The sequence below is a fragment of the Schizosaccharomyces pombe genome (genome assembly GCF_000002945.2).
Source record: "Schizosaccharomyces pombe strain 972h- genome assembly, chromosome: III".
Taxonomy (NCBI): Eukaryota; Fungi; Ascomycota; class Schizosaccharomycetes; order Schizosaccharomycetales; family Schizosaccharomycetaceae; genus Schizosaccharomyces; species Schizosaccharomyces pombe.
This window is the reverse complement of record NC_003421.2, coordinates 820,432-847,549: the sequence shown is the minus strand read 5'-3', so window position 1 is coordinate 847,549 and position 27,118 is coordinate 820,432. Positions and strand designations below refer to the sequence as shown.

Here is a 27,118-nt window from a genome sequence, read left to right as displayed (position 1 = left end):
CAATTGATTATTTTCACCATAAGATGGTAATAGTTCATCGTTCAATTGGCTACGATGACTTTTGCTTCAACATGAAAGCGATAATATGAGTAACGTTGACTGTAAAGGATTTAAAAGAGCACAAAATACAGTGAGATTGGAATGATAAGAATACTTTGCATACTCATGTCTTACATTTTATCGACTCAATACATATTCTTTACATATACCTCGTAAGGTTTTTTATTGTTTCCTTACACTAGAACAATTCGTGTACTAATTTTTTTGTTTTCTTAATAAAACTCGTTATTAAAAAAAAAAAAATAAATAAAATGCCGGTATGGGCCTAAACAGACCAAACAACAAAAACAGAGATAGCCATTGTACCTGTATGAAACAAAATTCTAAGAAAAAAGGAGAGATTTTTTTTAAGATTTTAAAAGGAGAGTTCTTGCAAACAACGTTAAACAAAATGAAATGAAGTGGCTTTCATCTTCATAAACAACGTGATGAACAAATGATCATCTCAGCACCGTTTCCCTTGGAATGAGAGAGCTAGTTATATTAAATAACTTCGAATTTTTCCATCCTTTAACTAAGAAATGCGCTCGTGCATACAACTCTAACAACATTTATAACAATTCAAAATGACTAGACTCTAAAAGCTTGAAGTAATCCATCTTCACCACCGCTATAGTAAACATCGTTCTTTACATCAAAACTGATGGCGCGGCAAATTTCTTCCGAGGCTCTTTCCAATTTGGTGGGTTCTTTTTTCAGCTCACCTGTACTCGTATCCACAAGAACGAACTTAGTTTCATGGTTCGAAAAATCACCAAAAGCCAACGCACAAAACTGTTTGTCACTAGTCGAAACTTCGTTAATCACATAGCTACATGAAAGTTCTGCACGCAAGTCGTCAATACTAAATAACTCGTTACTGCTCCACGTTTTCTCGTCTTTATCACGTTTAAGCTTGTACATGGCATAAGACTCCATGTGAGACAATACCATCACTCGTTTCTTAGAAACAAATTTAGCCAAATGAATTGAGGCCCCGTGATTAATCACATGTAAAAGAGGATCTTCTTCGGGATCAGTCGAGTCCTCTTCCTTAGTAGTATCTAGTAAACTCACCAGACCGTCTACTGACCCAGTAAGAAGCAACTCATTGTCTTTTGGATGAAATTGCAAATGAGTAATATCGTCATTATGTGCATCGTTCCATTGTCTAATTAACTTTTGTTCACTTCTAACGTCCCACAATTGTACAGAAGCCAACGAACGAGTTAACTCTGAACCCGTTGCAAACTGGTTCTTTTTATTCAAGGCGATGCAGGTAAAGGGGGTAGATTGTTGAGTCCACGATCGAACTGCAGATTTCGCCTGCGAACGAATATCCCACAAATGTATCTCTCCTTCGGAGCCACAAGTTATTACGCCGTTCAACTGATCGCAACTAATGATTCCAGTAATATTCGTGTGCGCTTTAGGCACTTTAAAAATTTCAAGTAAGGTTCCCTTGTCAAAACAGCTCCACGAACCAGTAGAGTAGCTCACCACCACATTGTCCTTCAACTGTTCAATGTCATAAATAAAACATTCATCTTCATTGCTCACTCGAACAGACGAGCTTGCAGTAACCATATTATAAGGAGCCAAGTGACCTTTGACTTCACGAACCAACTAAAAAAATTTCAGACGGTCATGTTCGTTAATCAAGAATACAGCACTGCAGTATAAAAGCGTATTCTGTATGAAATAATATGCATTTCAATTGTCATAAAAACATCTGTAAAGTATTTTTATAGGTTGATTGAAAGGTTTCTACTTCAAGGTACTAATTTTGAAGCCCATCTTTCCAATACTTCGAATGCTTTCTGCAGAAAAGACTTTCAGTGGTTAACATGAGAGAAATAGGTTAAGTTAAATCGTCAAAACAGTTTTAAAATAAAAGGGTTCGTTTTTTATTTGTAAAATAGAAAAAACAAATCTGTAATTTAATAAGTCGATTTTCCATAAACTGAATTTAGTTATGAAGTTCACATCATATCTTAGACTCATGAAATAGAGAGAAACATCAAGGAAACCAGCAAATTCTGGCTTATTACTAGAAAGCCATGATACGTTAATCTATCAGGGAGTTAAATCATTTAACCACGATTTACCATAGTATTTCCACTACCGCGAGGATTGGCTTCTTTAAACTCATCCCAGTAACGATCTTTCATTGTTTTTGCATCCAATTTTTCATAATCATCTTCATCATCGGAGTCTGACTTAGGGGGGTTATCTTTTTGGCTTATTATGTTACCACGTTTCATCTCCTCATCTAAATACTCATCAACTGTCATGGTGGGTAGATTATAGCCAAATCCAAAAACATTTTTTCGAGTCTCATTTCGATCCGATACAATGGTAAATGGTTGAAGGGGCCGATTATTTTTGTCCAGAATCTTGTCCCTGGTATTTAAGTCCAAACGCCAAGAAGATCCTTCTTTTTGCTTTCGTTCCTCTCTCCTAAGAGTCTCCTCATCTTTCTCTGGACTGTCTTCTGATTTCATTAATTCTGCTTGTGCTCGCTTTAGTAAATCAATTTCCATTTCTATATGAGGAAGGGAGTCCAATGTATCTTCAACAGCAATTTGTAATTTAGTGAGCCAAAATTTCCTCTCCTGCTCTTCATTGGTTTCCGAGTCCTTAGACAAAGCCTTTAACTCCTTCTCAAGGTTTTGACGCATTCTGTATCTGGCGATTTTTAGAGTCCTTGTATCAGCCTCAGTTTTTGGTTTTTCATCTTGCATTGGTTTTAGTCCGTAATCATCACAAATGCTAAGAAATGTTTCATAATGAGTTTTTGCATACTGGACGGCTTTTAGTCGATCTCCTTTGGTCCATTGTTCCACACATTTGGCAAGTTCATAATCAATCATTAAATATCGTAATTCGCTGGTTTTTATTTCATCTACTTCTTCGTTTGAAGAAAAAATTCGTAACTGGAGAACAAGTTTCAAACATTTTTCGTAGCCTTCCACAATTTCAGATCTTGTTTTTTCATCTGTGCTTGATGAATCCTTCAGTTTCTCAGTTTCTTCCCATAACTCTCTCAACGACTTCGATTCCATGTCCTTTAATCCTCAAAACGTTTGAAGTAAATAAAAATATTCGTATGTAAAGCTATATTCTCAAATCCGAAGAATTCCTCAAAAAGTAGTGTGTTCTGGTACCATGGAAATAATATGCGGTTGTTAATAACTCATATGCTAATTAAAATTTAAATCGCAACTTGATAAAATTAGTGCATAAAATGAATTATTTAATAAAATCAACCTGTAAATTGATTAACCCGTATCAATATATCTTGCATTATAAATTAAATTACACGCTTTTCTCTACTCTTAAAAATCACGGTAAAGTACAATAACATGACGTTTATTAATTTGAAAAAAAATCATAAAAAAGACTAAAAACGATCTCAATAAAAGAAATAGTTAAATCATCACGGTCTGCTAATGTTTTCTCTATGATAGCACCGAAGATACATGATACATAGAGCTACATTCAAGATCAGGCAAATCCAAAACGGAGCATTAGCCACTGGCTTTGCACGGTCTACTGGAGTGTATCCAGTCAAATCTGGAAAAACATTAGCTGGTCCAGTCTTTGTTGGCGACACAAAGCGTGCAAGTATTGAGGTGGCAGAACCGGCAAGTTGGCTTATCATTAATGTGTTAGTTACGTGTCTTCTTGACAAGGTTTGAAGTAAAATTAGGCCATTGCCAATGCCTTGAATGGAATCGAGTATTCCCAACCAAAGCCACAAGGCACGACTAAGATATGGTCCTGCAATGCCCGCCCACGGTAAGAAAATTCCAACGTTTGAAGTTCCCCAGAAGACATGCATCCATTTAATAGCACCAAACCCTAATCCTAGTACAGGAACCATCCAAGTGTGCTTATTCGAAAGTTTTCGAAGCACATAAAAAATTATTAACCACGCACCAACTAAAAAGGATACAGTCATTACAACAATCTTCCATAATTTGGTAAGTTTGGAACCCCAGAAAAATCTCCAAGCTTGGCTAATTAATGTAGACATCCAAAAATTTTGATTGATGACTGAAATCAGGAAACATATTACCACCTTTCGGTGTAATAAAGATTTAGAAAATGCAGGGATCGATCCGGGTTTTTGTCGATAGAAAGGTGGCAACCCCTTATATAAAAGAATACATACTGATAGAAGAACGAATGATACCGGCCAAACTCCTGCTACAACATAAACACTATTAATGGGTTGTAGTAGCACTTTATAGTTATAGTCCAAACGACTGGATAAGGTTCCCCAGAGCCAAAGAAACGATAACCAAAGTTGTTGAACTCCTTGTAAAACACAAGCACGTGTGATCGAAGATCCCAACCCCGAACAATGTTCATCTTCAAAATTCAGAGTGAAATACAATGGCCCACTCGCAGCAGCTATTGCATAAACCCATGTCGCAGCGTAACTTAGCCATCCACGAATATGGTAAGGTAGTGACATAGATGAAATGCCAGTAAACAGGAAAGCCAAAGCATACACTGCAAAAGGAAGCGATAAGGAATGAACACTTGGAAGGTTCCGATACAAACCCCACCAAACAATCGTTGAAAGAATAAAAACGCCTGTGATTACGTACAAAGATATTTGATTATTATCTTCAAATCCTGATAAAAGAGAAAGTTGAAACGATGAAATAGATAAAATTTGGCCTAACGAGAGGAAGATTGTGTAAAGCGGCCAAGTGAAAACTTTAAGATATAGAATTCTTTGATAAATGTTTAGTCGAGTACTAGCCGCACTCTTATATCGGGGTTTCGTGTAAGCATTTAAAGGAAGTTGGTTTACCAAGTCATCATCAGGGTCCACATCTTTAGACTTTTTGTCTTTGATCTTTAAATATTTGTAAACACGCTTCCTAAATCCTGTCTTGTAATAGTGATGTTCTTCGTCATGCCAACGTGATTGGACTTTGTTCAAGAAATGATCGATAGATAATTTTCCTTTTGAGTTTTCAGGAGTCAAATAAGTTAACTCAGCAGAAAAATCCCTTATTGCAACGCCATTTGCATCGATAAAGCGTTCATCAAGCCTAGAACCTATATTCATGGAACTCTCAGATATGTAAGATAATTCGGAAAGTGCTGAACTACTTAGTGATGAAATAATTGATTCTGCTTGTTCATAATTATCTTCATCAGAATCATTATCCATTGAATTGGCATCATATGATGTATGTTCTCTAATATCTATAGAGTGCTCATAATCTGCAGGAGAAAATGCACTTTTTTCGGATAAAATATCGTTAACATCTTTAGTAGGCTTGTTCGGTGTAATGCAACTGAAAAATGATTTTATGCTTCTTCTTTGCTGCTGTTTGTTATGAGCCTTAATACAGTTTCGTATAAGTCTGTCATACAATGCCACCCACTCATCTACAGGAAAGCGTTGCTGAAGGGCGGCGATTCTCAGTTTATGGCGCATTTCAGGAGTTGATTTTAGAGCCAGAGTACAAGACTTCTCAAGTTGTTTCAGTAAATAGGCGGTTGAGCTAGATTCAACAGAATACCACCATCCTGGCATTTCTCCTAAACCTCCGACTCTTGAGCCGATACAAATAGCACCTCTCCTGCCAAATTCTACCGCGACTAAACCAAAAGGTTCATCACGAGAAGGAATTAGGGCAAAGTCAGCTCCTTCAAAAATGAAGGGTGGTAGATGAACGAACTCGGGTTTTGAGAAAACGCGCCCTGGATAACGTTCCATTATGTACATGAACTTTTCTGCCGCAAATTTACCATATAAATCAATTAGAGGCCCAACAACAATTAATTGAATGTTGAACTTTTCTAAGAGGGTTGGCGCGAGATCAGCTAAAATATCAATACCTTTTTGCACTGACCATCTACCTACAAATACCAGAAGATCCGCTTCATCATCGATTGTCAAACCGGCCCATTCTTGTGCCTTTCTCTTGTTTTCCTTCCTTACCGAAGCATATTCTGCAAAGTCAGGAAGTTGTTGATTCACAGGATTAACACTCAAACCGATGTCGGTAGGATCAGGGTTAGGCAATTGTCCAATTTTTTTGAGACTCCAAAAAACTGGATATCGAACCCATGAGCGTTGGCCATATTTGTTAGAAACACCAACTACTCCGTAACCGGACTGATGACGACGAACATAAGAAACACCGCAATGCATCAGGTTGAAAGCATTACCGAATTGAATGTATTCTCTGCAAATGGTTTTGGAAACATTGAATAAACCACAAACCTCTCTTTCATCAATACTGGACTGTAAAGGCCACAAACCTTGGAATTCGGCATTATGGAGTGAAATTGCACAAGGGATGACCTCTGGAAGATTATAAATTGGAGCAAGTGCACCATGATAATCATTAATATGATAGATATCAACCTTTTCACGACGTATTATAGCAGCAATGGACTGATTCCAAACACTGTAAAAAATGGCTGAAGATATATCATCCATACGAGGAGGATAAGGATCGTGTGATGTCCGCTTTCTGAATATGGGAGAGTCGAGAAGAACATATTTGATGTTGTCTTTATAATGATAGAAAACTTTCACTTCATAGTCTTGGTTAACCACTTTAACTACCAAAGATGGAGCAGTTTCAGCCACTGGATATGTGATATCTCCCACACAAGGAACGACCCAAACCAAATCATACTGCTTTAATGTCTTACTCATTAATTCAGCCATCACTCCTAAACCTCCAATTTTAATTTTTATATTCCATTCCGGAATGTTATATTCGAGTGTTGCGAAAAGAATGCACGTCCTTTTACATGAATGTCTAATCATTACAGGCTCATCATTATCATTCAAAGTCAGAAGATTTGCGCTATCCGTACGAAGTAATTCATCCTTAGACCTTTTCAACCAGCTATCCTTCTTCTTAGAACGACCGGACTTATTGAATTTTATGACACAGTATTTCTTCTTGTAAATGTAAACAGTAAGGATTCCTGTAATAATAGGAACGATTGAAAAAGTAATAAACAAAGCAAAAGTAACCTCGCGTAGACCGCGCAACTCTAGTAAAAAGTAACGGCCAAGGTTATCGAACATAATAGACCAACCGACATGATTCACTTCAGGTGCTTCTTCAATCCAAATAGATTGCCCAAACAATTCATAGGGTGTAAAGCGATAAAGATGGGATGATCCATAAGAGTTTTGAAGGGCTTTAAGGGCAGAATAGGCCGCTCGAGAATTTAAATCATCTAGTTTACCATTGTCGCTCATCAAATCACCATTAGAATTTCCACTTTCAACATACGCTTCAACGTTTGGAAAGAAAGAATCGAAATTTTCCTGAAGTGGACGATGCAAGATATCAACAGTAAGGTTGTAATCTTCAGCAAAGTCTTCATCGATTATAAACCTTGGTCTTACTGGAGCAAAAGAATCAACACTTTCTAATGAAAAAGAAGAGTTCAAATTCTCTGCCTCATCCAAAACCGATAGCCATTGAGCCGAAGACAGTACAATCCATCCGAACAAAAATTGAAAGAGAAAGCTCTTTTTCTTTATATTCATCCTGATTTTCTATCAAAATTTCCAAAAGAGGAAATGTGCCTAAGACACAAATAGCAACCCGGCTAGATGAGAACAAGTTCGACAGTAAGTCACCCTTGAAGCAAGCTATTATCTTTTTTGCCAAAGCAAAAGAAATATAAATTTACTTGTGTTAGTAAAGGAAAGGGTTATGCTCTGGGAAGACGGTGATCAATCGTTGTAATATTTATACTCAAAAATGCCAAAACATAAACAAACAAAAAAATGTGATAGGAGCTAATTTAGCGAAAATGTAAACAATGATTGTTTAATAAAGACGTATCATTTAAGACAAAATTTTGTGTTCTTGTGGATGTTAATACATGTTTAATATGATTATATGAGAGCATACCTCGACTAGGCAAAAAAACACCTTGCTTGTCACGGAGAACAACACGATGCCGCTGCTGATGAAAAGTATAAACAATTTCCAATTCTTTTTCATTGTCAGAAAATAATGGATATATTCCGATAATTGACGACTAAATCAACAGTTAGCAATCAAAACAAAAATGAAATGTTAAGCGACATAGTTTTACCTTTGAAACACTAGAAGGGATAGCTAAACGAGAGTTTTCAACTAAAGCAGCAATTGATATAGTCACATCTTGCTTTAAATCAGGTTCGTTTGCACCGCAATTAACGACTCGGTACTCGGCATACTCAATAACCAGACCGCCTTTCTCCATTTCCAATTTCTGTTTTTTCTCTACAATTTCCTTCATCAATTTAACAGCTCGAATTGCAGAAACTTTCTTGCGTTCTTGAGAATCCTTAAGTTTTTGTAATCGTAATAAGCGCAGTCTTTTCTGATTGGAAAGTCGCCTGGGACGGAGGAAAAATTGCTCAACTCCAAGTATAGAAGTAATCGGAAATACGAGACCCCAAAAGACTGCAGAACGATCAAACACACTACACCACATAATAGGAAGAGAAATCTTTTGACCAAGGCGTGACCAACTAAAAAAATTAGTATTTGTAGTTGAGAAGAAATCGAGAAATGAACATACTTAAGACTAAACGTAATAGAGCCAGTTGGGACACCAACTGAAATATTTACTCCAAAGGTTGAATAACGGCCAACTTTACGACTCGTATCACCGGAAACCTGAAGACCTCCTACTGTACTCATCGAAGTCCCGAGTTTGATTTGATATGGTGAGTCCTCAGTTGCATTTTTTAAATTATAGTTGTAAGCAATACCGCTATACATTAAACCAGCAGTAACTTCAGCGTTCCAACTGAGTTGAGGGACCAAACTATTTGGAATAGCTTTCATTTGCTGCCAAGTAAGTGAAAATGAGGAATTCGCTCCACGAGGGGAAGCAATTCCCCAAGAACCAAGTGACCACACACCAGTTTTCCAGCGTGCTGTAAGAGTACCAAAGCGAGTGATTTGTCGTCCGATGACTACGGTGGCTTGCGGGGGACGCTTTAGACCCGATATTTGAATAAGAGGGACAATAAAAGTTTGGTTATTGATAGCGTACACTGACTTGACGGTAATTAAACCTGGCCTCAAAAGAGAAAATCCAATTTCAGAACTAAGGTTAGGAGAGGGCTGAGAATGATAAACGGCAAAAATGGAAGGTTGAAGCTTTGAGTTTTGTCTCATTGATGCTTCAGTGACTATAGATAAACGAGAGGATGTTTTATGGTTGCCTTCATCTTCATCTGAAGGCGCGGAAAATTCATCATCAAAAGAGCCTGAGGAAAAAGAATTGAAAGACGGCTTTTTGAGGTCATTGGAAAACGATGTTGGAATAGAGAAAGAGCTTTTAATTTGAAAAGATACCCACTGGATTAAGGAAAATCGTTCATAAGGGGTCAGCATTCTAGTACCAGCACCTAAACCAAGAGCATTCTGAACTCGAATATTTCTGGCAAACAAGGGGGTCATATTGACCACTATCGTAGTCTCAGAACGACTCTGCACCAAAGAATCGATTTCATGGATATCTCTTTCCTGAATTTGCTCCCTTATTTTGTTTTTAAGCTCTTCAGCTGATTTCCCTGGAAATCCAACATTCCAATCTGTTTTCAATCCTTGTTCTCCAAAATTGTCATAAATCTCTTTTTTTGATGGATCAGATAATACTTCGTAAGCATGTTGTATAATTTGAAACTTTTCCTCAGCTGCTGCCTTCTGGTCAGCAGTGTGACGATCAGGATGAAACAGTCTTGATAGTCTGTAATATGATTCTTTTATTTGGTCACTTGTAGCCTAGAGTTTAAAGGAAATGTTAATAAAATATGCATTCCCAAATGAGATTATTTATACTTACATCTTTGGGAAGTCCAAGAGCCAAATAAAGCTCCCAAGAATCCGCTTCATCCATGACTAATCTTTTATTTTAAAATAAATTACTTCAAATTATCTTAATTTACGTGTAAATTTTCAGAAACCACAGATTAGAGTATGGATCGTGCAGACATATGTATGATCAAGGTATGTGCTCACTATAAGTGACCAAGGTAATGTAAAGTTTGATGTAGGTTGTAGGATTAGAGTGAGCTATAGCAGTATTTTAATATAGGAACTTTTAAATAATAAAACTTTATATGATCAAATTATCTTGGCTTTGATGCCATTTCGAAAAGCATGAGTTTACTAGTTAAACTAATTGTGCTCGGGAGCAGCTTTTTGTATAATTGCCAAACCCATGCGTATTTCATTTTACACAGTTTGCAAACTATGAAATTCTAAGACAAACTTAAAATAATAAGTCTCGAATTTGAATAATGCTAAATTGGCTTTAGATATTATGTTTAATGATTTACAAAAAGTGGAGATGGTATAAAATAATGGATTGCATACTAAAGATATCAGCTTAATGAATTGATATGTAGTCATAACTTTCATTCTTAATTTCAAAACAAATAAGCGAATGAAGCTTTTCATGACTAATGACATTTTTCGTTTGATAAATAATACTGTTGAGGGATTTTATTATCAGATGACACCATTTGACTTAGATATAAAGTATTACTGACAGGAATTTTTCAATTTACTTGAAATGTCTTATACTTGATTCTCAAAAACGTACTAATGCACTTTTAAATGCGAAACCAATTCAGCGTACAAAACCAACTATTAGATTAAGGAAGCACTAAAATTGAGAATGGTGAACTAGAAAAAGCTTTGTGATATATAAAAAATCTAAAAAGTTTCAAGAATAAAGTACCAAGGGCAGTGCAGCTATCATTAAAGCGAATGGAACAAGTTAAAAAACAAGTTTCTATTACTACCAACGAGATGTCAAATGTCTCTTAAGCTTATAATTAAAACAAGAATACCTAATTTCGTTTGCCATTTTACAAATAGCGTCTTTGGTTTTTGACTCGCTTACCCATAGCTTAAAATAAGCTCAGCAGGAAACGAATTTCTATAGGTATAGGAACTAGCATTGTATGAATAAACCATATTACTTATAGTAGTCCTTGGCTAGTTACACGAAAGTTGTATATGTTTATGTTATATTATAATAAGCAATTATTGATGAGGATAGTTCATAGGATACATAATACAAACCTCTGTTTGATGCTATGGATTTGATATTAGTTTAACGGGATCGGTCTTTCAGTATTTAGTATTATTCTCTGCGCTACTCTATTTAGAGTCTTAATCAACATCCTACATTTTTATCCTCGCTTTATCTGCTCTTTTACTAACACAGAAATTTGAATTTAAGCATCAGTTTTTATTTAGCGCGAACCGGTATACGATTTAGTGAAGCGCTATAAATTTAGCATATTCGTGAAGCTCAGAGGTTGTCGTCGTTATTGTTGATTAAGCACCTCATCTATTTGCTAAACGGGTTAAATAAAATGTGATGGCAGCCGGATTCGAACGCTGATATATTAGATTGTTTACCTACGCCTAGTATTTTGTTGCTACCAGCGTATCCATCCTTCAACAAACTACACCGCTAAACAGGTTTTACAATCTTTTGCAAGAAAACGAAGGTTTCTAAGGAGACTAGCGTCAATTCGGACGTACATTTGAAAAATTTTAACGTGGTCCCTTCATTCGACGTAAAGTCGGCTCTTGCACTTCCGCTTTCTTTCTTCATAGATTTTTGTTTATTCAATACTGGTACTGCATTGATAATTTCTTGACCCACAATTTCCACTCCTTTATTATTAGTATTTTATTGTCATTCTTTTTGGTGGGATTTGGCTCATATCATTAACTTTTACAAAACATAATTTTTTTTGTGCTCTCCCAAACTTCTTTCTTTTAGTCGTCTTGGCTTAAATACCCCTTGATACCTTTTTTTAGCATGTTTGGTGTTTATTTTGTTCTCCTATTTCTTTCAAGCGCCCTCATTCATGTTGCTAATGCTGGTAGTAATGCTGAGTGGCGCAAACGTATTATTTATCAAATTTTGACGGATCGTTTCGCGGTTGATGATGGAAGCACGGATAATCCATGTGATCCGGATGCAAACCAGTATTGTGGTGGTACCTGGAAGGGTATCGAGAACAAACTGGATTACATCGAGGATATGGGTTTCAATGCGATTTGGATATCTCCCATTGATAAAAATATTGAAGGAGATATCGACGGTGCTGGTTATGCTTATCACGGCTATTGGAACACTGATTATGAGTCCCTCAATGAACACTTTGGTACAGAAGATGATTTAGTTAGCCTTATTACTGCTGCTCATAAAGCGGGTATCTGGGTAATGTTGGATAGTATCGTCAATTCTATGGCACTTGCTCCTCCGCTAGCAGATGCTGACTATTCATCTCTTAATCCTTTTAACAAGGAGAGCTACTTCCATCCGTACTGTCTTATTGATTGGGATATCACAGATAATGAGACGAACGTAATGGATTGTTGGCAAGATTCTGGTGTATTGTTGGCCGATTTGGATGTCGAAAGTTCAGACGTTTCTTCCTATTTGAGTGATCATTTCAAAAGTCTTATTTCTAAATACGATTTTGATGGACTGCGTATTGATGCTGTGAAAATGATGAACTACACATTCTTTCCTGATTTCGTTGATGCTACGGGTGTTTACAGCGTTGGTGAAGTTTTCTCTTATGATCCTGATACTATGTGTAGTTACATGAGTGTCCTTCCTGGAGTTACCAATTACTTTTTGCAGTTGTACATAAACTTCTCTTTTACTGCTACTGGTGCTGGATTCACTCTTATTCCCACTTACCAGGAGGTAATGGCTTCAAACTGTTCAAAATATGATAGTACTTTAATGTTGACTTTTATCGAAAATCACGATTTGTACAGATTTCCTTATTACACAAGTGACCAGTCACAGATTATGGGGGCTTTGTCATTTGTGTTGATTTGGGACGGCATACCCTCAATTTTCTACGGACAAGAACAGGGATTCAATGGTGGTGAGGATCCTGCTAATCGTCCTGCACTTTGGCTTACTGATTACGATCAATCAAACCCGTACTATACCGTTATTAAAACGATGGTTGCATTTAGAAAGTTTGTCATTACTCAGGATCCGGATTGGGTCACTTCCACATATCAATCGATCGAATCTGCTGTTGATCACTATGTTGGACAAAAAAATGATGTTCTCGTCATGTTCAATAATATGGGAGTTACCAACAACCTTACAATTTATGAAGTTGAGACGAATTACACTGCCAATGAAGTAGTCTCTGATGTCTTCGGTCACAGAACTTTAACCGTTGGTGCCGATAAAACCTTGACTGCCAGTATGACCAACGGATATCCCTTGATTATGTATCCACATTCGAAGATGTCTGGTTTTACATTACCAACTGTCAATCGTACAGTCATGCCATCTACATCGGCAACTGCCACAACCACTGTCTATACCTCTTATTACTCTCCTTCTTATTCTGCCAGATCATTTACTGGTACTGGTAGTATATTTACGATCTCTTCATCATCTAGACTTATCCTTTCTTTCAAGACTTTAGTTTTTGGCTTGGGTGTTACCGCAATGCTCTTTGTTTTATTCTTCTAGAATGCCCAAATAACCGCGTTAATTTTTAAAATTTTAACAATTTGCGTTTTTTTCGTCAAGGAAGGTCATTTTTTGGGTTGAATCTAATAACCATATAATGAGAATGAGTTAATTTATGCCTACAGCTTATTCTTGTTCTGATGCTTTAATCTCTCACTTGTTATTATTTGTCTTTGTAAACCTTTTTTTATCATACATATCTTTTAAACTGGCATATCTATTGTCTTGGAGCAGAAATGAAAAAAATTATCTGCCTAGTGGAATAGTCAATGAAAAGTAATATTGCATTTTTTAACAACCAAATGAAAAAGTACAGTTCTTATGCGTAGTTTCGCTTTACATCAAAAACATTTGCTTACATTGGTAAGTAAAAATAAAAAAATTTATCGAGTAGACATGTTGTTAGTATATTAAGGTGTAGGTCATCCAATATCACCATAAGCTCATAAAATTTGTACTTAAACTTATATTCTTTTCTAACGCTTTCATTTAAATTTAATAGTTTTTTGATGGAAAAGTCACATAATTGCAGGTGTTACTTAACATTGGTTTACGTTACAATCATTGAACATTTCTAAAATTCCCCATTCCACGGACCCGTATTCATATTCCATTTGTAATTAAAGAAAGTTTTGTTCTTGGATAAAGGTAACCAGTAGTTACTAAAAAGTTCGAACTTTTGGGACCTTCAGATGTCTTTAACCTAAACGACCGCGTAATTTGCTATTGTTTACATGTTGTGTTTCAACTGCTAAATTAACAGGAGAAGGAGAATAATTGTAAGCTAGCAGATACTGTGTGGAGCGATCTTTGTCGAACAGGCAGTATTCGTTTTGTCTGGAGACCTTACCTGAGATTCTGATACTAAACGTTGTAATCATCTTAGAGTAACTGGATCACTCGTTTAATTCTTTAAAAGTGAACTGAAAAATATTTTTACCATTTAACTCATTGCACGTTTGAGGATGCAAGATTCTTCCAAAAATAAACAACCATGCGTCTCATGGAAAGTTTCTCCTTTAAAAGCGAAAGCCATGTCTCCTGATGATGTCTCAAGGCTTTTTTGTAAATCCAGTACTAGTAGCGCTACTCGGAAGCATGATCCTTTTCATAAGCTATGGGATCGCTTACAACCAAAAGCACAATCCACTATTCAACGGACATCTTCATTGCCTGTTCCTTCGTCAAGTAATTTTAAAGAGAGATTAAATAATATAGGAGGACTTAAGAGGTCAAGGACATTGGAAAGCTCCTATGAAGATGAAACAGAGACTGCAAATAAGCTGTCACGGGTTTCTAGTTTGGTGAGCGTGATACGACAAACTATAGATCGCAAAAAATCACTAGAAAGAAGGGTAAGGGAAGAACAAGAAGAGAAGACAGATAATGAGGATGATAATGATGTCGAAATATCTACTCAGGAATCCCTGGAAAACAATGGTTTAGCGGAAAAGAAGGATGATACTTCATCACTTGCTACGTTGGAAGATGACATTGAGGGCCAAGAATTTTCGTTTGATGACCAAGATTTACAAATGCTTCAGGACATAGAAGACCAATGGCTCAGTTCTCAAAAACAGCAAGGTTCTCCTCTAACATCAGATCATATAAGCAAATAGAAAACGCTATTCGTAGTTTGACGGTTGGGCTAATGATTGTTGTATTTCCGCAAAGTATACCATGTAAATTTTTAAGCTTGTTATTTTGGGAAAAGAGTTTCGCAAGCACAATGTGAATACTACTGTATATGTACTGCCGCGATTAAGAACTGCAATGCACGAATTGCTTGCTTTACAACTTTATTACGTCTCCAAGGCGAGTGTATGTTTCTAAAATTTTTTTATGTTTGATATATACAAAATAATAATAATTATGATATTCGTCGTAAACTTCTCTCAGAAGCTAATTAAAGAATTAAATACATCAAGGTGAAGAGCGTCGAGATACCTTCCAAAAGTTTAGATATCTATTTTCGAGTTTTTGTCTAGCTGCTTCTAACTCAAGCATGTTGTAAAATTGCGAAACGATATGCCAATTTTTTGATTCTCGTTTGTAAATAGAATCGAGATCACTTAAAACCATTTGTATGCATTTATGAATCTCATCAGCATACCCAACATCCTCCTCTGAAATGTATGCCTTCATAAATTCATCTTCAAGTTTAGCATGGCGTAGCATACAGCTCATGCTTTGGATGAGACGATGTTTATTCTCTTTCATAGTTATCCTTTTTTTTAACATTCCACTTATTCTCTGACTTTGAGGCCAGAATTTGGGGCGTAAAAACGTATCTCCTCCAGTAGTACTTACTAAATGATATAGCACTTCACCATTGCGCACATAATTAAATATTGAATTGGACTTTAGCTTTTTTGTTTTCGTATGCGGTTTTGTTATCCCAACATCTCCTTGTTTTCCACCTTCATTTAAGTATTTTCGATACTTAGATAGCATATGAGATTCTATATTTACCTCAGGCAATTTACCGTTTAATGCTGACTTGAGAGTCTCGCATTGCTAAGTCATCAGCTTTAGTTATTTCATTTTCTACAGTTCTCACTATAATTTACTATATCCTTACTTTCTTAGCATCTTTTAAAAGTGCTTCGGCTTTGTAGGCGTTCCCTACATTTTGATAATGCCGTGTTCTTGCTTTCACTATTTTTGAGAGCTTTTCCCCAAGAGGGCGATTTTGTATTTCATCACAAGATCTGAGAAGACTTCTGTAAACTTGTAAACACTCGTTTCGATGGGCATTCGTTATTTTTTTCCGCCAAGCTGCGCTCATAGATATAGCAAACCTCAGCTGGAGTACATATTTCGTAGACAGGAAGTGCTACACATTTAAAGATTACAACAAAAACATTATTGTAAATATCAGATTAAACAAGGCGTCTAAAAACAGTTTTTGTAAAAACATATATATCAATATATAGTTTATAAAAAATTACTGATTATTAGGAATTGCTTACTTGCCCCATATTTACTGAATTAGATTCCTACTTTTAACGTATAAAATGAAACAAATAAACATCAAATTTTTTAACATAAAAGCTAACTAAATGAAACTGCTAAATTAAACCCCAATCATAATTTTTAAAAAAATCCCAAATTTTTTTTTTGTTACGTTTCGACACTGCTTTTCAGTACAATGTTCAAAACTGGCAAAAACAAATCCGTAAAGTCCTTCAACAAGCAACTAAACGCATAAGCCCCTGCATGTTAGAAGTATTTTGCCTATGAGGCTTTTTTCTATAAGTTAACAGGGAATGAAATGAACTAATAAAACCAGGAAAGCAATTATATTCCACGAGTTTTAAAATAGAAAAGGTAGCATATCTTTGTCCATACTTTGCATTCAAACAATAATCTGCAAGGCTGGAACCGTAAATGTGTAATCTTGAACCTATAATAATAATAAGTACAGTGTCGAGTTAGCCATCAAAACGATCCACTCTAACACTGACCTGAGCACATAACACCTTTATCACGCCGAAATATTATAGCGCGAGCAGAATAGGAATACTAATAGATTAGTCAAAGCAGCCTCTGTAGAGAACCAAGGAAACCCGTTTATCCCTTAGCAAAAAAAAGGGCTAATTTAGTCCAGCAAAATTACTAAAGCACCTAAGTGTATGGCTTTCATATAAGCAAAACTCGGAAATGCTTTAAATGCCATGTTTCCACCAGGCCCACTTCTCGCTTCTATCGATAATAGAAGTTCTACCTTGTTGCATGGCAGCAATTTCAAGACGATCAATCAAATCCGCATCACGATTAGCAGTTTCAGGCAAAATTAAAGTAACAACAGCTCCAGCAACCATGCATCCGAAGAATATCCACAAAACATTGCCAAAACCAATTACCTCGGTAAGTTTATTGAATAGAAGAGCAGATAAAATGGCACCGGCCTTACCACATGCAGCGCATATGCCATGTGAAAAAGCACGAACTCTGGAGGGAAACACTTCCGCAGGAATGACAAAGCAGGTGGTGTTTGGACCAAAGTTGAAGAAAAATTGGGCAAGAGCGACGCACGCAAAGCGACCACCAGTTGAAATAGTTTCCCATGTTCCAGCTAAAACGCCAAATAAAAGACAGCAAATAAGGAAACCTTGAATTTGAATCCATTTTCGGCCCATTACCTCAATCAATACGACACTCACCCAATATCCAGGAATGTAGCCAGCAACTGCAATAATCAGATTACCGATTGCATTCTTTTGAAGAATATGATATTCGTTGACACCTTTGTTAAACCCCATTTCTTGAAGAATAACAGACTGATTCAAATTTATCCCGTAAAAAGCAATATCAAGCAAAAACCATGAAAGCGCAGACCCAATTAAAAGTTTAGCATGTCTCCACTCTTTAAAGTATGAAACAAACGAAGAACCGGTTTGAATATCAGACTCCTTACCTTCCGTATTAGATTCGACAGAGGTAGTAGAAGGAGCACGACTAGGAGCACTGCTGGGAGCAACTTCGTTATTGGGACGGATATGAACGGAACCTGGGTTCTTTTTATCGGACAAGGAAGCTGTAGAAGGGGAAGAAGTTGTAAACTCCGCAGTTAAGGACTCTTTTTTCTTGAAATCATGTAATTCGATTTGAGAGGCAGAATCAAGATCACCCTCCCCGGGAGATTTCATGTTTTTTGAATTCTTAAATTGTTCTGATTCCTGCATACGCAAGCGTGGAATCAAAACGATCACAGCTGGAAAGAGAGCAATGCCAAACTGAATGCGCCAAACGCCATTCAGCTTCGTATACTCACCGCGATCATTCAAAGGTTTTTCGAAACAAGCCAAAATAATCAAAGTAGCAACACAGCCAGCCAGAGTACCCCATCCTTGGTTGGAGAAAATCCAAGCGAGCAAAGCACCACGGCGGTTAATCAATGACTGCTCTGAAGTGATGGATGCAGACATAGGATAATCACCACCAATACCAATACCCAACATAACACGGAAAGCAAAAAGCCACATCATTTTAGCAGTCGGTGTAGGAATACGATCAGGGAGACAAATGATTAAAATAGTAGCGATAATGACAACCATCATTTCTTTGCCATAGACAAATTTACGACCGAAGAAATCACCCAAAAACCCAAATAAAAGTTGACCCATAATATTTCCAATGTTGGTAGCAGCATTTACAACACCGCGAATACCAGAAGGATAATCTTGATGTCCTGTCAATCCACCCCAATACAAATAAGCAAGAATTGGCGAAACCAAGTTAATAATGAAAAGATCGTAACTGTCCAAAAGAAAACCAGTACCAGCAATTGCAAGAAGTTTGGCCTCCTTTTTAGTGACAAGGCCTAAAATTTTTTGCTCAGAAGCTTCATATTGCTCTAAGGGTAAAGGCTCCTCATCTTTGGGCTTTTTTGAAAATGGATTCAACTTGAAGCCCATTTTCCGCTATACTAGTGAAACCTCTGAAGTTGAGTGAAACGGTCTTGTATTAAACAGTAACAAAATTAGCAAATAAGCTGAAAATGAAGGAGACTTTCACTTTCAACGAAATTGATGAATTAAATAAAGCAAAAATAAGCTAAACCACAATGATCAGATAAGTATTTATTCAACAATGCAGGGAGAATTTACTGCTGCAACAAAAAAAGACTTTTGCTTTTAGATACAAACAAACTTGAATGACTAAACTAAACAAACAATCCCAAACAATGTATAAAAATTCAACAAGCGATAGGATATATTAATTTTTTCGCTCAAACAACTTCATAAAAATAAGTTGTCAGTTAAAAACAATTTGAGCGATACTTTTTTAAATTCCCTTCCTTGATTTCTTAATCAATTTAATGTACTCATTAAATCATAAGAAATTTCACTTTTCGACCTCGGAAAAAGGGAATTACACAAGTAAACCTTGGGGAATAAACAGGTCTATAAAAATATGCGTAACAACAAGTGAATAACACTAATACTCTAAAATTTTAAAAATCCCTAAGGAATTGGGTATGTGAAGAGGCAAAGTGAAATTTGATGGTATATTTTGGCTCAAAGATGGCCTCGGCCTTATTGGTTAAACTTTTTAAAGGACCGTAACAAAGGTCGTTAAAGACATCGACAATGACGAGTCGTTACGTTAGCAAAGTGGAGCAGAGATTATCAAAAATTAAATAACGTCTGCTGAATAATAAATTCTTAATCGGTTTATCGTGTTCCACCAGAGTGCTGTAATTTGTATCTTCATTTTTTACTTATAAGATGGCATAGGATATAGATTCATTTAGTAAACGGATTGATGTTGTTGTTTAATCAAACGATGCTCATTCCATTATGGTTATTATTATTATTATCGTTTTTTTTTTCAATTGGCACGCAAAAAGATCTATTGAACTATTGAAATTTTGCTGAAGACTTCGAAAACGAATGCTAACATAAATAAATAAATATTTTTAAAAAGCAACGAAATTCATCAATATTGAATTAGCAACAAGAAAAGAAAACTAAAGATTCACCAAATTCTAAGTACCTTAAAATAAAGAGTAACTTTTGAACGGAAAATGCCGAAAGAACAATGTAACAGAAAAAAGAAAGTAAATAAATAAACAGGAAAATCAAGACAAAGTCTTTCTCATTTGCAAAGAAGACAAACACGTTTATATATAAAATTAGAAAGAGCTACAAAAATTATTGATTTATTGTGAGATGCGTGCTTTTTCAAAAAAAAAAAAAAAAAAAAAAAGAAAAGCAAAATTGAACCTCCAGTTTCATAACCTTCTGTATACCAAAGATTACATGATCTTAACACCTAAAGCAATACAAAATCAGATAGATTAATAGTAAATAGAAGTAACACTCGGGCTCATTCAGCTTGCAAAATGATGATTTGCTTCAACAAACATCAAGCTAAAATTTCAACAATACTAGACATTGCTTCTTTTTAAAAAAAAATAAAGAGAAAAATAAAATCATGTCAACTGCGTTTCATAGAAAATCACAGAAGTTAAAGAAAAATGTAAAGGATTGTAAATAGTCGTTGCAAAATCCAAGTATTTATTTTTTGTTAATACTTGGTATTTTTGAAACTTGATATCTGTAAAAGAAAGCGGGAGAGAAATTAACACAAATTGTTGCTGGTTTAACGTTTGGGCGTGAGCACCAAATGAAAGACATTTGTTTTTTATACTTTCGAGGTTATGCAAGGGTATTTGTAATTCAGTTTGGTATGTATTGACAGTAATAGTAGAAGAAAAGGAGATAAAAAAAATTCATTATTGCCTTTTGATTTATTCTGCTGCGACTTTATCACCGTGAGGTTCCATATATTGAGTCCAATAGCCCAAAAACGAGTGAAAGAAAAAAAGAGAAAAAAAAATAAAAAAAAAGAACGCAGCAGAATTAAGATACTTCCAACCACAGCCATATGTCAATTAAATTAAAATGTTAGAAATTTTTAGTCTTTGGGACAAAATTCAACGACGGCGTATTTACCAGTCCTTTCCCAATGAGGATTATCCTTGGCAATTTCTTCGTATACGCCTTTTCCAAGCCCTACCACCACATCCGCCTTAATCGTACGAAGAGCCAAAATATTGAATTTTCCAGCAATTGGACCAAGAGCCTCCGCAAAAGGTGTTGTATGAGGCCACTCACAATCGCCGGTGAGCTTGCGAAAATTCAAATCTCCTTTAAAGATGACCATATCTGATTGTTCTAAGTCAGATAAAAGTTTAGGAGCAACATCAGGTAGCCGTCCAAAATAATGAGCAGTAGTCCAAAAAGGATTGGGTCGAATTACAATTTTTCCTTCCGCATGAAACTCCGCAAGATCAGAGGCTAATTTTTGGACACCTTCGCCTGAAAAATAAGAAGTTAAGCTGTTAAATAAATGGGGGATGTCGTTGACTAAGACATCGGAAACAAACCAGGGTACATCCTTCGGATGTAAAATAATTGTTTCCGCTATTTCTGTTTTCAAAAGATAAGTAGCGAATAAAAGATCAACGAAAAGTTCAAATCCCGCATTATCAAGAACAAAATCGATGCGACCATGACGAACTTTTGAAAGTTTCGACCAAATTTTGGGGAAATCATTCACTAAAATGTTTTTCTGGGATTCCTCAACAGCTTTTTGCCCCTGAAGGCTTTGTAATTGTTCGTAGGTAGCATTTACTAAGAGTCCCAGATCAATGGCGTTGCCCCAAAGTGAAATTTCCGCCATTTCTACAAAAATCATGTATGCAGCCTTGTCATCCTTGTTTTCTTGAATAGAAGCAAGTTCACTGTTCAGGTGTACATATCTTTTGGCAAATTCTTCAATGGCCGACTTGCTAGAACGTAATGTGAAGTCCTTTTGTTCAAAGAAGGGGTCATGGCGATTCCACTCAGAACGGGCTTGAAAGAAAAGACTCATGATACGATAAAAATAGCATCCAGCATAAAGCCAGGGAGCATCGCCCCAAGTCAATGGACCAACTTGTTCCAACTCCTCATTATAGTCATCAATATCAGGCCCTTGACCGACAAGCGGCTTCAGAGGGCGATTGTGTTGAAGATCATATTTGAGTTGATTAAGAAGGCTGATTATTTCCTTTCCTTGAGTAACATAAGCAGCTTTATCGGACATTCCCGCCTCCAATGCCTTTGATATGTTTCGAGAAACCTCGTCAATCACATTCGTAGCTATAATAGGCCATTTTTTCATGACACATACCGAAGCATACGACTCAGGGTCACTGGTCATCGCATAAGCTGTATAAAGTTAGTTATTTTGCGGTTTTAATCTACCTATACGATGCTCGAGCATCCAACTAAGAATCCTCAAGTTTGTTTATATGTCTAGCTAAACCGTTACATACGTTTAGGAGGATGAAGTAATTTGAGACCCATCTTATTTTCTTCAGGTACCTATTTTCCTGTTGAAGGATAGACACGTTTATGAATACGCCAAAACCAGCTTAGCTGAGTACGCCCAAGTGCGAATAATGGAAGATGGTAGAATGCATACATACGCAGGACTTGTCATGAAGGTGAAAACGGGATAGAGAAGTATAACGAACTGCGCTTTTTTAGAGCTTGATTAGCAGTCAGAAGCATTAGGTACGACGGCTAAGAAATGTCAAAACGACAATTCCATCGTAATATTTGTCAGCAAAAAAAAGTTTATCTTCTATAAACCGGCATAATGCATTTTTTTGCGTTTGACTTTTTAGCTTATTTAGAGAATTCACCTGAGGGGCATTTTCCATACCTCTCGTTGTCTCAAATTAACAAAAAACTATGCATTACAGTATTCTCATCTTTCGCGTAAGCTAAGGTTATATCTAAGCGAACTTGATGAGTTCTATCTCTTCATCTTGAATATTATTAAATATATCAATTTTGACTCTGTCTACTAGAGCAGATTAAAGCAAAACACTCCTTTCAATCTTTTATTTTTTTAATAATGGAAACTAGGAAAAACCTATAATATCCAAACTATGCATGTATTCATATGCATTATCACTACTCTTAGTCCACATCGCTTACTTTAAATATCATTTTACAGTCTATAATGGAAAATCATGCATGTAAAAATTTCAATCATTCATTTATGCGTTCATGAAAAACATTATTTCAATTAAAAATTCGCTTTTATCTGTACAAAAAAAAGCAAACTTCTATGAGGGTGTTTTTGACAACCCATGGAATCGTCGTTTGTTTGTCATCGCTAATCATTTGGGTTCAGTTGGTTTATGAGAGAAGAAACTAATAATAACATAAAAAAGAATAACGTTAACAACGTTTAATCTCTCCGACTTTGCCGAGATGTGATCCGGAATGTTTGGCAATACGTTTGGAACAATTAACAAGAACACTTAATGGATAGCAGGTATAGAACGAGCCAATGCTAGGCACTTTACGTTTTCAAATACACAACAAACCCTGTGTGTATTTTTTCAAAGTATTGCCACATAACCCTAAATGGCGAGAATTGGGGATTTCCAATTTAAAACCATTTTGAGGTACCCTTTTTAAGGGCTTCTGCTTGTTCAGTACCCTTGGCTTGCGCCTCTGACAACACATTTTTTACGTTTTCACGAGGTTTGTCGAGTTCATCGACAACCCTCTCCTTCCCACTTTGGAGATAAGATTTTGCCTTTTCAGTGGTTTCGCCAACAGCTTTGTCAAATCGTTGACCCTCATTTTCCACGGCTCTGACGATTTCTGCATTCTTCTGTTCCAATCTGGAAGATGCCTGACGATTATGGCGAGTCATATAATAACCAACACCAACAGCAGCGGCCAAGGCTCCAAGAGTAACACGCCTATTCATGATGCTCGATTAGGATTTCGTGAATTAACCGAGTAAAAAAAAATTAATAAATCGAAAGGTTATATAAAAGCGGTTTTCTCCGTACAACACAAAGGATTGATATAATATTCAATCGAGCGCACGAAAAAAAATTAGATTTTTCCTGAACACTAGTAAATGTTCAATTGTAAAGTAAAACAATATTTCAAAGTAGTAAGTCGCTTTTGTTCAACTCACAACTTTATCGTTAATAAGAGTGCTCACTTCTACTTCCCACTGCTCTATATATAACACTTTTAGTAGCACAATACGGCAACGTAAATGAGATCATTCATATACGTATTAACCCACCCACCCATCATATAATTCTTGTGTCTGACTGATGTCACCCCAAAACTTCTCGAGGTACTAAGTAACAAGGAGAGAAGAGGAGAGAGGAGTGTAGGATTTGAGAATCGCAGTATGCAGTATTACAACAAAGCTGTGTCCACCATACAAATTAAGCTTGTTAGAGTCTGTAAAAACAATGTCTTAAAGCAAAATTCCTCAACTAGGTCGCATGTTTCTTTAGACGATCGTTGGAAAATTGGGCCAACAAAGAAGAGCACGTATAGTCACACAAGCTTCAAAAAAGTAGAAAACGGCGAAACAAAGCTTTAATATAAGTAAATAGTAGCTAGAGATGGATGTATTAATGAAATCCGTAGAATGCAAATTGTCCTAAGGAGATGGATGGATGATGGCTGGTGAGGAAACTTGCAAAAGTAAGTATCTCGTGAGTGTTTATAAACGGTTGATGTCGATTGGAAATCTTAAATAGCAACTGCTTAAAAGCCGAAAAAATATCTTTATTTTCACCACTTGAGGTTTGAACGAAAGGGCTCTCTGTACAAGAGGAAATAAAGATGTTTTTTTACTGCTCGCTGACCCAATTAATTATGTACACCATTGTATATTCTCAGTAATAGTTAAAAGATAAAACCAAAAAAAAAAAAAAACTGGCTTGAGTGTTACAAAAGCAACATACTCTATGATTGAGGATTTCCGAGCCTACTAAGCTGAAATGAAAAATTTCCTCATTTGTTCCAAAAAGGAAATATGTACATGAGAAGGGAGAGGTAAAAATGTAAAACAAGTTCGTGCCTGTATAATAACATTTTAAAGGTTGCGACAAAAATTCGCGATATGCAGACCAATGTGCGTAAATGTTGATAGAAATGTAAAGGATAATTCGTAAAATGCCAGAGAGCCTTTGTAAATTAAGAAATAAAGAAGAATGAAGATGTCTGTTTTTTTTGAAAAGCTTCAAAACTAATATTATTTTCCAAGGAACTTTCAAATCACTCGAGTATTTTGTAACGTGATTGAAACATTAAATAATGCAGTCAAAAACGCTTCCGCATGTGCATCAGAGCTTTATTGAAAACCAGAGTTTTAGAATCCCAAAAACTATTAAATTATTTTAAACCTGTGCTACTCGTTCCAATGTACGGAATGCTTGACGAGATGCACGTTGTCGGCGAATTTCACGCTTCTTTGATCCCCAGGCAAGTTTTTCAGCCTCAAAATTTTCTTCAACTTTTTGAATCCTTTCTTTGGGAGCTTCACAAACTCGTGAAATTAGTAACCGAGTTGTGTTAAACTTTTTAGACAGTGTTCCAGTTGTCCAAGCATTCGGATCTTTCGTCCTCAAGTCTTGGATGGATTTGATATCTTCACTACTCAGTTGATGAGTAGAAAACCTCAACTTTCCTTTGCTTTTCGATTTTCGGCTAACTGCCGGCGGGAGAAACATTGACTCTTTGGAAAGTGAGGTATCACGCTGATGAATTGGAGGTGCATCATAGCGAAAAACAGGAGGAGTAATCCTAACATCTGGAGAAGACGCTGGTGGATTGTAATAAGCAGATGTAGTTTCAGTTACCTCTGCTATTTTGGAACCCATAGGAATTTTAGGTCGCTTAGGAATACGTTGTTTAGGGTATAGCCGGTTCAAATTCCGAGTCTGAATGAAGCCTACAGGCTTCAAAAATGAAGGTTTGATTGTAAACAACATGTTTTTACTCTTTCAACTATTTTAATTTTGGTGTCGCTTTAGAAATGATGCTTTAAATTTTTTTGAGAAAAGGTTATAACACAAAAAACTGTAAAGGGCCTTTTGGATAAACCCACACTTCAAATAATATTAGTTATAACGAAGATTCTCAAAGCCTAAAAGCTATAGCAACGACGTGACAAAAGAGCTCAATGCAAAAAAAAAATAAACAGCAAAAAAACACGCAAAAAATCACTTGGAAGAGTTCTAACTTTTGAATTTACAAGAATCGTATTAAGGCTTGCAATTTTCCGAGTAAAAACACGAAATTACTCTCCAAATGCGGGTTTCCTGGAGTTTAGCAGTCTCTATATGCACAGTATCCACACTCTTAGTTTCAATACGTATAATGCAGTGTGTTTATGGCACCTTAAATGTATATTATATAATTCGTTATATTAAAACTGGTTTTTGGCACTTTGACGGTTTATTAAGAGAAATCGGAAGATTCAAGCTAAAAAATATTGTTAACGGCATTTTGATTGTAGGATAAATTCAATACAATTTTGTTTTGCTGTTTTTTTTTTAAACCATTTCTAATCTGTTCATGGTTCAATTTAAATACCGATTATATTGAATACTGGAAGCATGATATTTTAAATATTAAATTAAATTTATTTTATTTTTTTCAATTTTCCATAGATTTTTAGGAAATGTACACACCTTTTCAAACTGACCCAAATTTTTTGCAATGTAAATTATAATATCAAATGGTTAAGTAAGGGGTAACCTTTTGTTTACAGTCAGCTTCAATTTATCAAGTGAATATTAGCCGCATTGGCCCTATAACTAAAATCGGAATTTATTACAAGAACTATTGATTTCTTATAAGGCCTTAAACAACTACATCAGAACATGTTTCCAATTCTCTGCTTGATTTTAATCAATATTATAATGGTATAATAAATAATTATCGTTATCGTTAATAGCTACTTATATTATACAAGTTTACAAGATATTTCAAGAAGCTTTGGTGGTTTAGTGGTATAATGAATCGTTGCCATCGATTCGACCCGGGTTCGATTCCCGGCCAAAGCATTTATTTTTCTCTTTTTATATTCCATCTGACTTAATTTATAAAAACTAATCAAAAGAACCATGCTTGCGTTTTTTGTGGAGTTGCTCAAGTAAACCAATTCATAAATAATAATAATGGAAATGTTGGTCTATTTA

At 35.9% G+C, this 27,118-nt stretch overlaps 11 protein-coding genes, 16 long non-coding RNA genes and 1 other non-coding gene across 28 annotated transcripts; 17 read left to right on the top strand and 11 right to left on the bottom strand.

Annotated features, from left to right (window-relative positions):
- Window positions 1–197: 197 nt before the first annotated feature.
- On the bottom strand, window positions 198–1,639 carry SPOM_SPCC63.06 (WD repeat-containing protein). The gene has a single exon (NM_001022971.3). The coding sequence runs from the start codon at window positions 1,624–1,626 to the stop codon at window positions 631–633; it is 996 nt and encodes a 331-aa protein (NP_587980.1). The 5' UTR covers window positions 1,627–1,639; the 3' UTR covers window positions 198–630.
- On the top strand, window positions 822–1,682 carry SPOM_SPNCRNA.7058. The gene has a single exon (NR_196399.1). It is a non-coding gene; the product is annotated as a non-coding RNA (long non-coding RNA).
- A 129-nt stretch (window positions 1,683–1,811) lies between these two features.
- On the top strand, window positions 1,812–3,235 carry SPOM_SPNCRNA.7057. Its single transcript, NR_196398.1, has one exon. It is a non-coding gene; the product is annotated as a non-coding RNA (long non-coding RNA).
- Window positions 2,133–3,201, bottom strand: tap42 (TAP42-like family protein; the record flags this gene model as incomplete). The annotated part of the gene is made up of 1 exon (NM_001022970.3): window positions 2,133–3,201. The coding sequence occupies exon 1, from the start codon at window positions 3,102–3,104 to the stop codon at window positions 2,133–2,135; it is 972 nt and encodes a 323-aa protein (NP_587979.1). The 5' UTR covers window positions 3,105–3,201.
- Window positions 3,236–3,384: 149 nt separating the features above from the next.
- mok14 (spore wall alpha-1,4-glucan synthase, meiotic Mok14) lies at window positions 3,385–7,588 on the bottom strand (the record flags this gene model as incomplete). Its single annotated transcript, NM_001022969.2, has 1 exon — window positions 3,385–7,588. One exon carries the CDS (start codon window positions 7,586–7,588, stop codon window positions 3,479–3,481), a length of 4,110 nt encoding a protein of 1,369 aa, NP_587978.1. The 3' UTR covers window positions 3,385–3,478.
- SPOM_SPNCRNA.7056 lies at window positions 4,076–5,176 on the top strand. Its single transcript, NR_196397.1, has one exon. It is a non-coding gene; the product is annotated as a non-coding RNA (long non-coding RNA).
- On the top strand, window positions 5,345–6,977 carry SPOM_SPNCRNA.7055. Its single transcript, NR_196396.1, has one exon. It is a non-coding gene; the product is annotated as a non-coding RNA (long non-coding RNA).
- mib1 (DNAJC11 family protein) lies at window positions 7,538–10,065 on the bottom strand. The gene is made up of 5 exons (NM_001022968.3): window positions 9,892–10,065; window positions 8,617–9,830; window positions 8,146–8,566; window positions 7,959–8,088; window positions 7,538–7,912 (listed from the first exon to the last, which is right to left on the bottom strand). The coding sequence occupies exons 1-5, from the start codon at window positions 9,943–9,945 to the stop codon at window positions 7,893–7,895; spliced, it is 1,839 nt and encodes a 612-aa protein (NP_587977.2). The 5' UTR covers window positions 9,946–10,065; the 3' UTR covers window positions 7,538–7,892.
- Window positions 7,956–9,463, top strand: SPOM_SPNCRNA.581. Its single transcript, NR_150953.1, has one exon. It is a non-coding gene; the product is annotated as a non-coding RNA (long non-coding RNA).
- Window positions 10,066–10,568: 503 nt separating the features above from the next.
- SPOM_SPNCRNA.7054 lies at window positions 10,569–11,023 on the top strand. Its single transcript, NR_196395.1, has one exon. It is a non-coding gene; the product is annotated as a non-coding RNA (long non-coding RNA).
- Window positions 10,760–11,529, bottom strand: SPOM_SPNCRNA.7053. Its single transcript, NR_196394.1, has one exon. It is a non-coding gene; the product is annotated as a non-coding RNA (long non-coding RNA).
- Window positions 11,522–13,969, top strand: aah3 (GPI-anchored glycosyl hydrolase family 13 protein). The gene has a single exon (NM_001022967.3). The coding sequence runs from the start codon at window positions 11,890–11,892 to the stop codon at window positions 13,582–13,584; it is 1,695 nt and encodes a 564-aa protein (NP_587976.1). The 5' UTR covers window positions 11,522–11,889; the 3' UTR covers window positions 13,585–13,969.
- A 158-nt stretch (window positions 13,970–14,127) lies between these two features.
- SPOM_SPNCRNA.7052 lies at window positions 14,128–14,477 on the bottom strand. Its single transcript, NR_196393.1, has one exon. It is a non-coding gene; the product is annotated as a non-coding RNA (long non-coding RNA).
- dbl1 lies at window positions 14,171–15,484 on the top strand. The gene has a single exon (NM_001022966.3). It carries the CDS (start codon window positions 14,550–14,552, stop codon window positions 15,201–15,203), a length of 654 nt encoding a protein of 217 aa, NP_587975.2. The 5' UTR covers window positions 14,171–14,549; the 3' UTR covers window positions 15,204–15,484.
- Window positions 15,410–16,401, bottom strand: lyr2 (mitochondrial LYR family protein Lyr2). The gene is made up of 2 exons (NM_001022965.3): window positions 16,166–16,401; window positions 15,410–16,101 (listed from the first exon to the last, which is right to left on the bottom strand). Exons 1-2 carry the CDS (start codon window positions 16,370–16,372, stop codon window positions 15,508–15,510), a joined length of 801 nt encoding a protein of 266 aa, NP_587974.1. The 5' UTR covers window positions 16,373–16,401; the 3' UTR covers window positions 15,410–15,507.
- Window positions 16,402–16,602: 201 nt separating this feature from the next.
- pho843 (inorganic phosphate transporter) lies at window positions 16,603–19,579 on the bottom strand. Its single transcript, NM_001022963.3, has one exon. It carries the CDS (start codon window positions 19,002–19,004, stop codon window positions 17,253–17,255), a length of 1,752 nt encoding a protein of 583 aa, NP_587972.1. The 5' UTR covers window positions 19,005–19,579; the 3' UTR covers window positions 16,603–17,252.
- Window positions 16,952–17,182, top strand: SPOM_SPNCRNA.7051. Its single transcript, NR_196392.1, has one exon. It is a non-coding gene; the product is annotated as a non-coding RNA (long non-coding RNA).
- On the top strand, window positions 17,328–18,455 carry SPOM_SPNCRNA.7050. The gene has a single exon (NR_196391.1). It is a non-coding gene; the product is annotated as a non-coding RNA (long non-coding RNA).
- SPOM_SPNCRNA.7049 lies at window positions 18,462–18,891 on the top strand. The gene has a single exon (NR_196390.1). It is a non-coding gene; the product is annotated as a non-coding RNA (long non-coding RNA).
- On the top strand, window positions 18,914–19,275 carry SPOM_SPNCRNA.7048. Its single transcript, NR_196389.1, has one exon. It is a non-coding gene; the product is annotated as a non-coding RNA (long non-coding RNA).
- Window positions 19,580–19,897: 318 nt separating the features above from the next.
- Window positions 19,898–22,552, bottom strand: duf89 (cobalt/nickel-dependent phosphatase). The gene is made up of 2 exons (NM_001022962.3): window positions 22,415–22,552; window positions 19,898–22,307 (listed from the first exon to the last, which is right to left on the bottom strand). The coding sequence occupies exons 1-2, from the start codon at window positions 22,443–22,445 to the stop codon at window positions 21,010–21,012; spliced, it is 1,329 nt and encodes a 442-aa protein (NP_587971.1). The 5' UTR covers window positions 22,446–22,552; the 3' UTR covers window positions 19,898–21,009.
- Window positions 21,860–22,267, top strand: SPOM_SPNCRNA.7047. The gene has a single exon (NR_196388.1). It is a non-coding gene; the product is annotated as a non-coding RNA (long non-coding RNA).
- SPOM_SPNCRNA.7046 lies at window positions 22,474–22,852 on the top strand. Its single transcript, NR_196387.1, has one exon. It is a non-coding gene; the product is annotated as a non-coding RNA (long non-coding RNA).
- Window positions 22,853–23,120: 268 nt separating this feature from the next.
- Window positions 23,121–24,108, bottom strand: SPOM_SPCC1393.12 (uncharacterized protein). Its single transcript, NM_001022961.3, has one exon. It carries the CDS (start codon window positions 23,869–23,871, stop codon window positions 23,545–23,547), a length of 327 nt encoding a protein of 108 aa, NP_587970.1. The 5' UTR covers window positions 23,872–24,108; the 3' UTR covers window positions 23,121–23,544.
- Window positions 23,588–24,010, top strand: SPOM_SPNCRNA.7045. Its single transcript, NR_196386.1, has one exon. It is a non-coding gene; the product is annotated as a non-coding RNA (long non-coding RNA).
- On the bottom strand, window positions 24,073–26,255 carry mrpl20 (mitochondrial 54S ribosomal protein mL58). The gene has a single exon (NM_001022960.3). It carries the CDS (start codon window positions 25,904–25,906, stop codon window positions 25,313–25,315), a length of 594 nt encoding a protein of 197 aa, NP_587969.1. The 5' UTR covers window positions 25,907–26,255; the 3' UTR covers window positions 24,073–25,312.
- SPOM_SPNCRNA.7044 lies at window positions 24,139–24,901 on the top strand. The gene has a single exon (NR_196385.1). It is a non-coding gene; the product is annotated as a non-coding RNA (long non-coding RNA).
- A 657-nt stretch (window positions 26,256–26,912) lies between the features above and the next one.
- Window positions 26,913–26,983, top strand: SPOM_SPCTRNAGLY.11. Its single transcript has one exon. It is a non-coding gene; the product is annotated as a tRNA-Gly (tRNA).
- The last annotated feature ends 135 nt before the right edge of the window (window positions 26,984–27,118 follow it).

Excerpts from the sequence above, each read along its gene's own strand:
- SPOM_SPCC63.06 (NM_001022971.3), bottom strand. The coding sequence starts at position 1,626 with ATGGTTACTGCAAGCTCGTCTGTTCGAGTGAGCAATGAAGATGAATGT.
- mib1 (NM_001022968.3), bottom strand. The coding sequence starts at position 9,945 with ATGGATGAAGCGGATTCTTGGGAGCTTTATTTGGCTCTTGGACTTCCC. Across the intron at positions 8,567-8,616 it reads TCTATTACGTTTAGTCTTAA|TTGGTCACGCCTTGGTCAAA; the intron begins GTATGTTCATTT and ends TAATTTTTTTAG. Across the intron at positions 7,913-7,958 it reads TGTTTTTTTGCCTAGTCGAG|AACACAAAATTTTGTCTTAA; the intron begins GTATGCTCTCAT and ends AACATCCACAAG.
- aah3 (NM_001022967.3), top strand. The coding sequence starts at position 11,890 with ATGTTTGGTGTTTATTTTGTTCTCCTATTTCTTTCAAGCGCCCTCATT.
- dbl1 (NM_001022966.3), top strand. The coding sequence starts at position 14,550 with ATGCAAGATTCTTCCAAAAATAAACAACCATGCGTCTCATGGAAAGTT.
- lyr2 (NM_001022965.3), bottom strand. The coding sequence starts at position 16,372 with ATGAGCGCAGCTTGGCGGAAAAAAATAACGAATGCCCATCGAAACGAG. Across the intron at positions 16,102-16,165 it reads TTTTAAAAGATGCTAAGAAA|CAATGCGAGACTCTCAAGTC; the intron begins GTAAGGATATAG and ends CTGATGACTTAG.
- pho843 (NM_001022963.3), bottom strand. The coding sequence starts at position 19,004 with ATGGGCTTCAAGTTGAATCCATTTTCAAAAAAGCCCAAAGATGAGGAG.
- duf89 (NM_001022962.3), bottom strand. The coding sequence starts at position 22,445 with ATGGGTCTCAAATTACTTCATCCTCCTAAAC. Across the intron at positions 22,308-22,414 it reads ATTACTTCATCCTCCTAAAC|CTTATGCGATGACCAGTGAC; the intron begins GTATGTAACGGT and ends AACTTTATACAG.
- SPOM_SPCC1393.12 (NM_001022961.3), bottom strand. The coding sequence starts at position 23,871 with ATGAATAGGCGTGTTACTCTTGGAGCCTTGGCCGCTGCTGTTGGTGTT.
- mrpl20 (NM_001022960.3), bottom strand. The coding sequence starts at position 25,906 with ATGTTGTTTACAATCAAACCTTCATTTTTGAAGCCTGTAGGCTTCATT.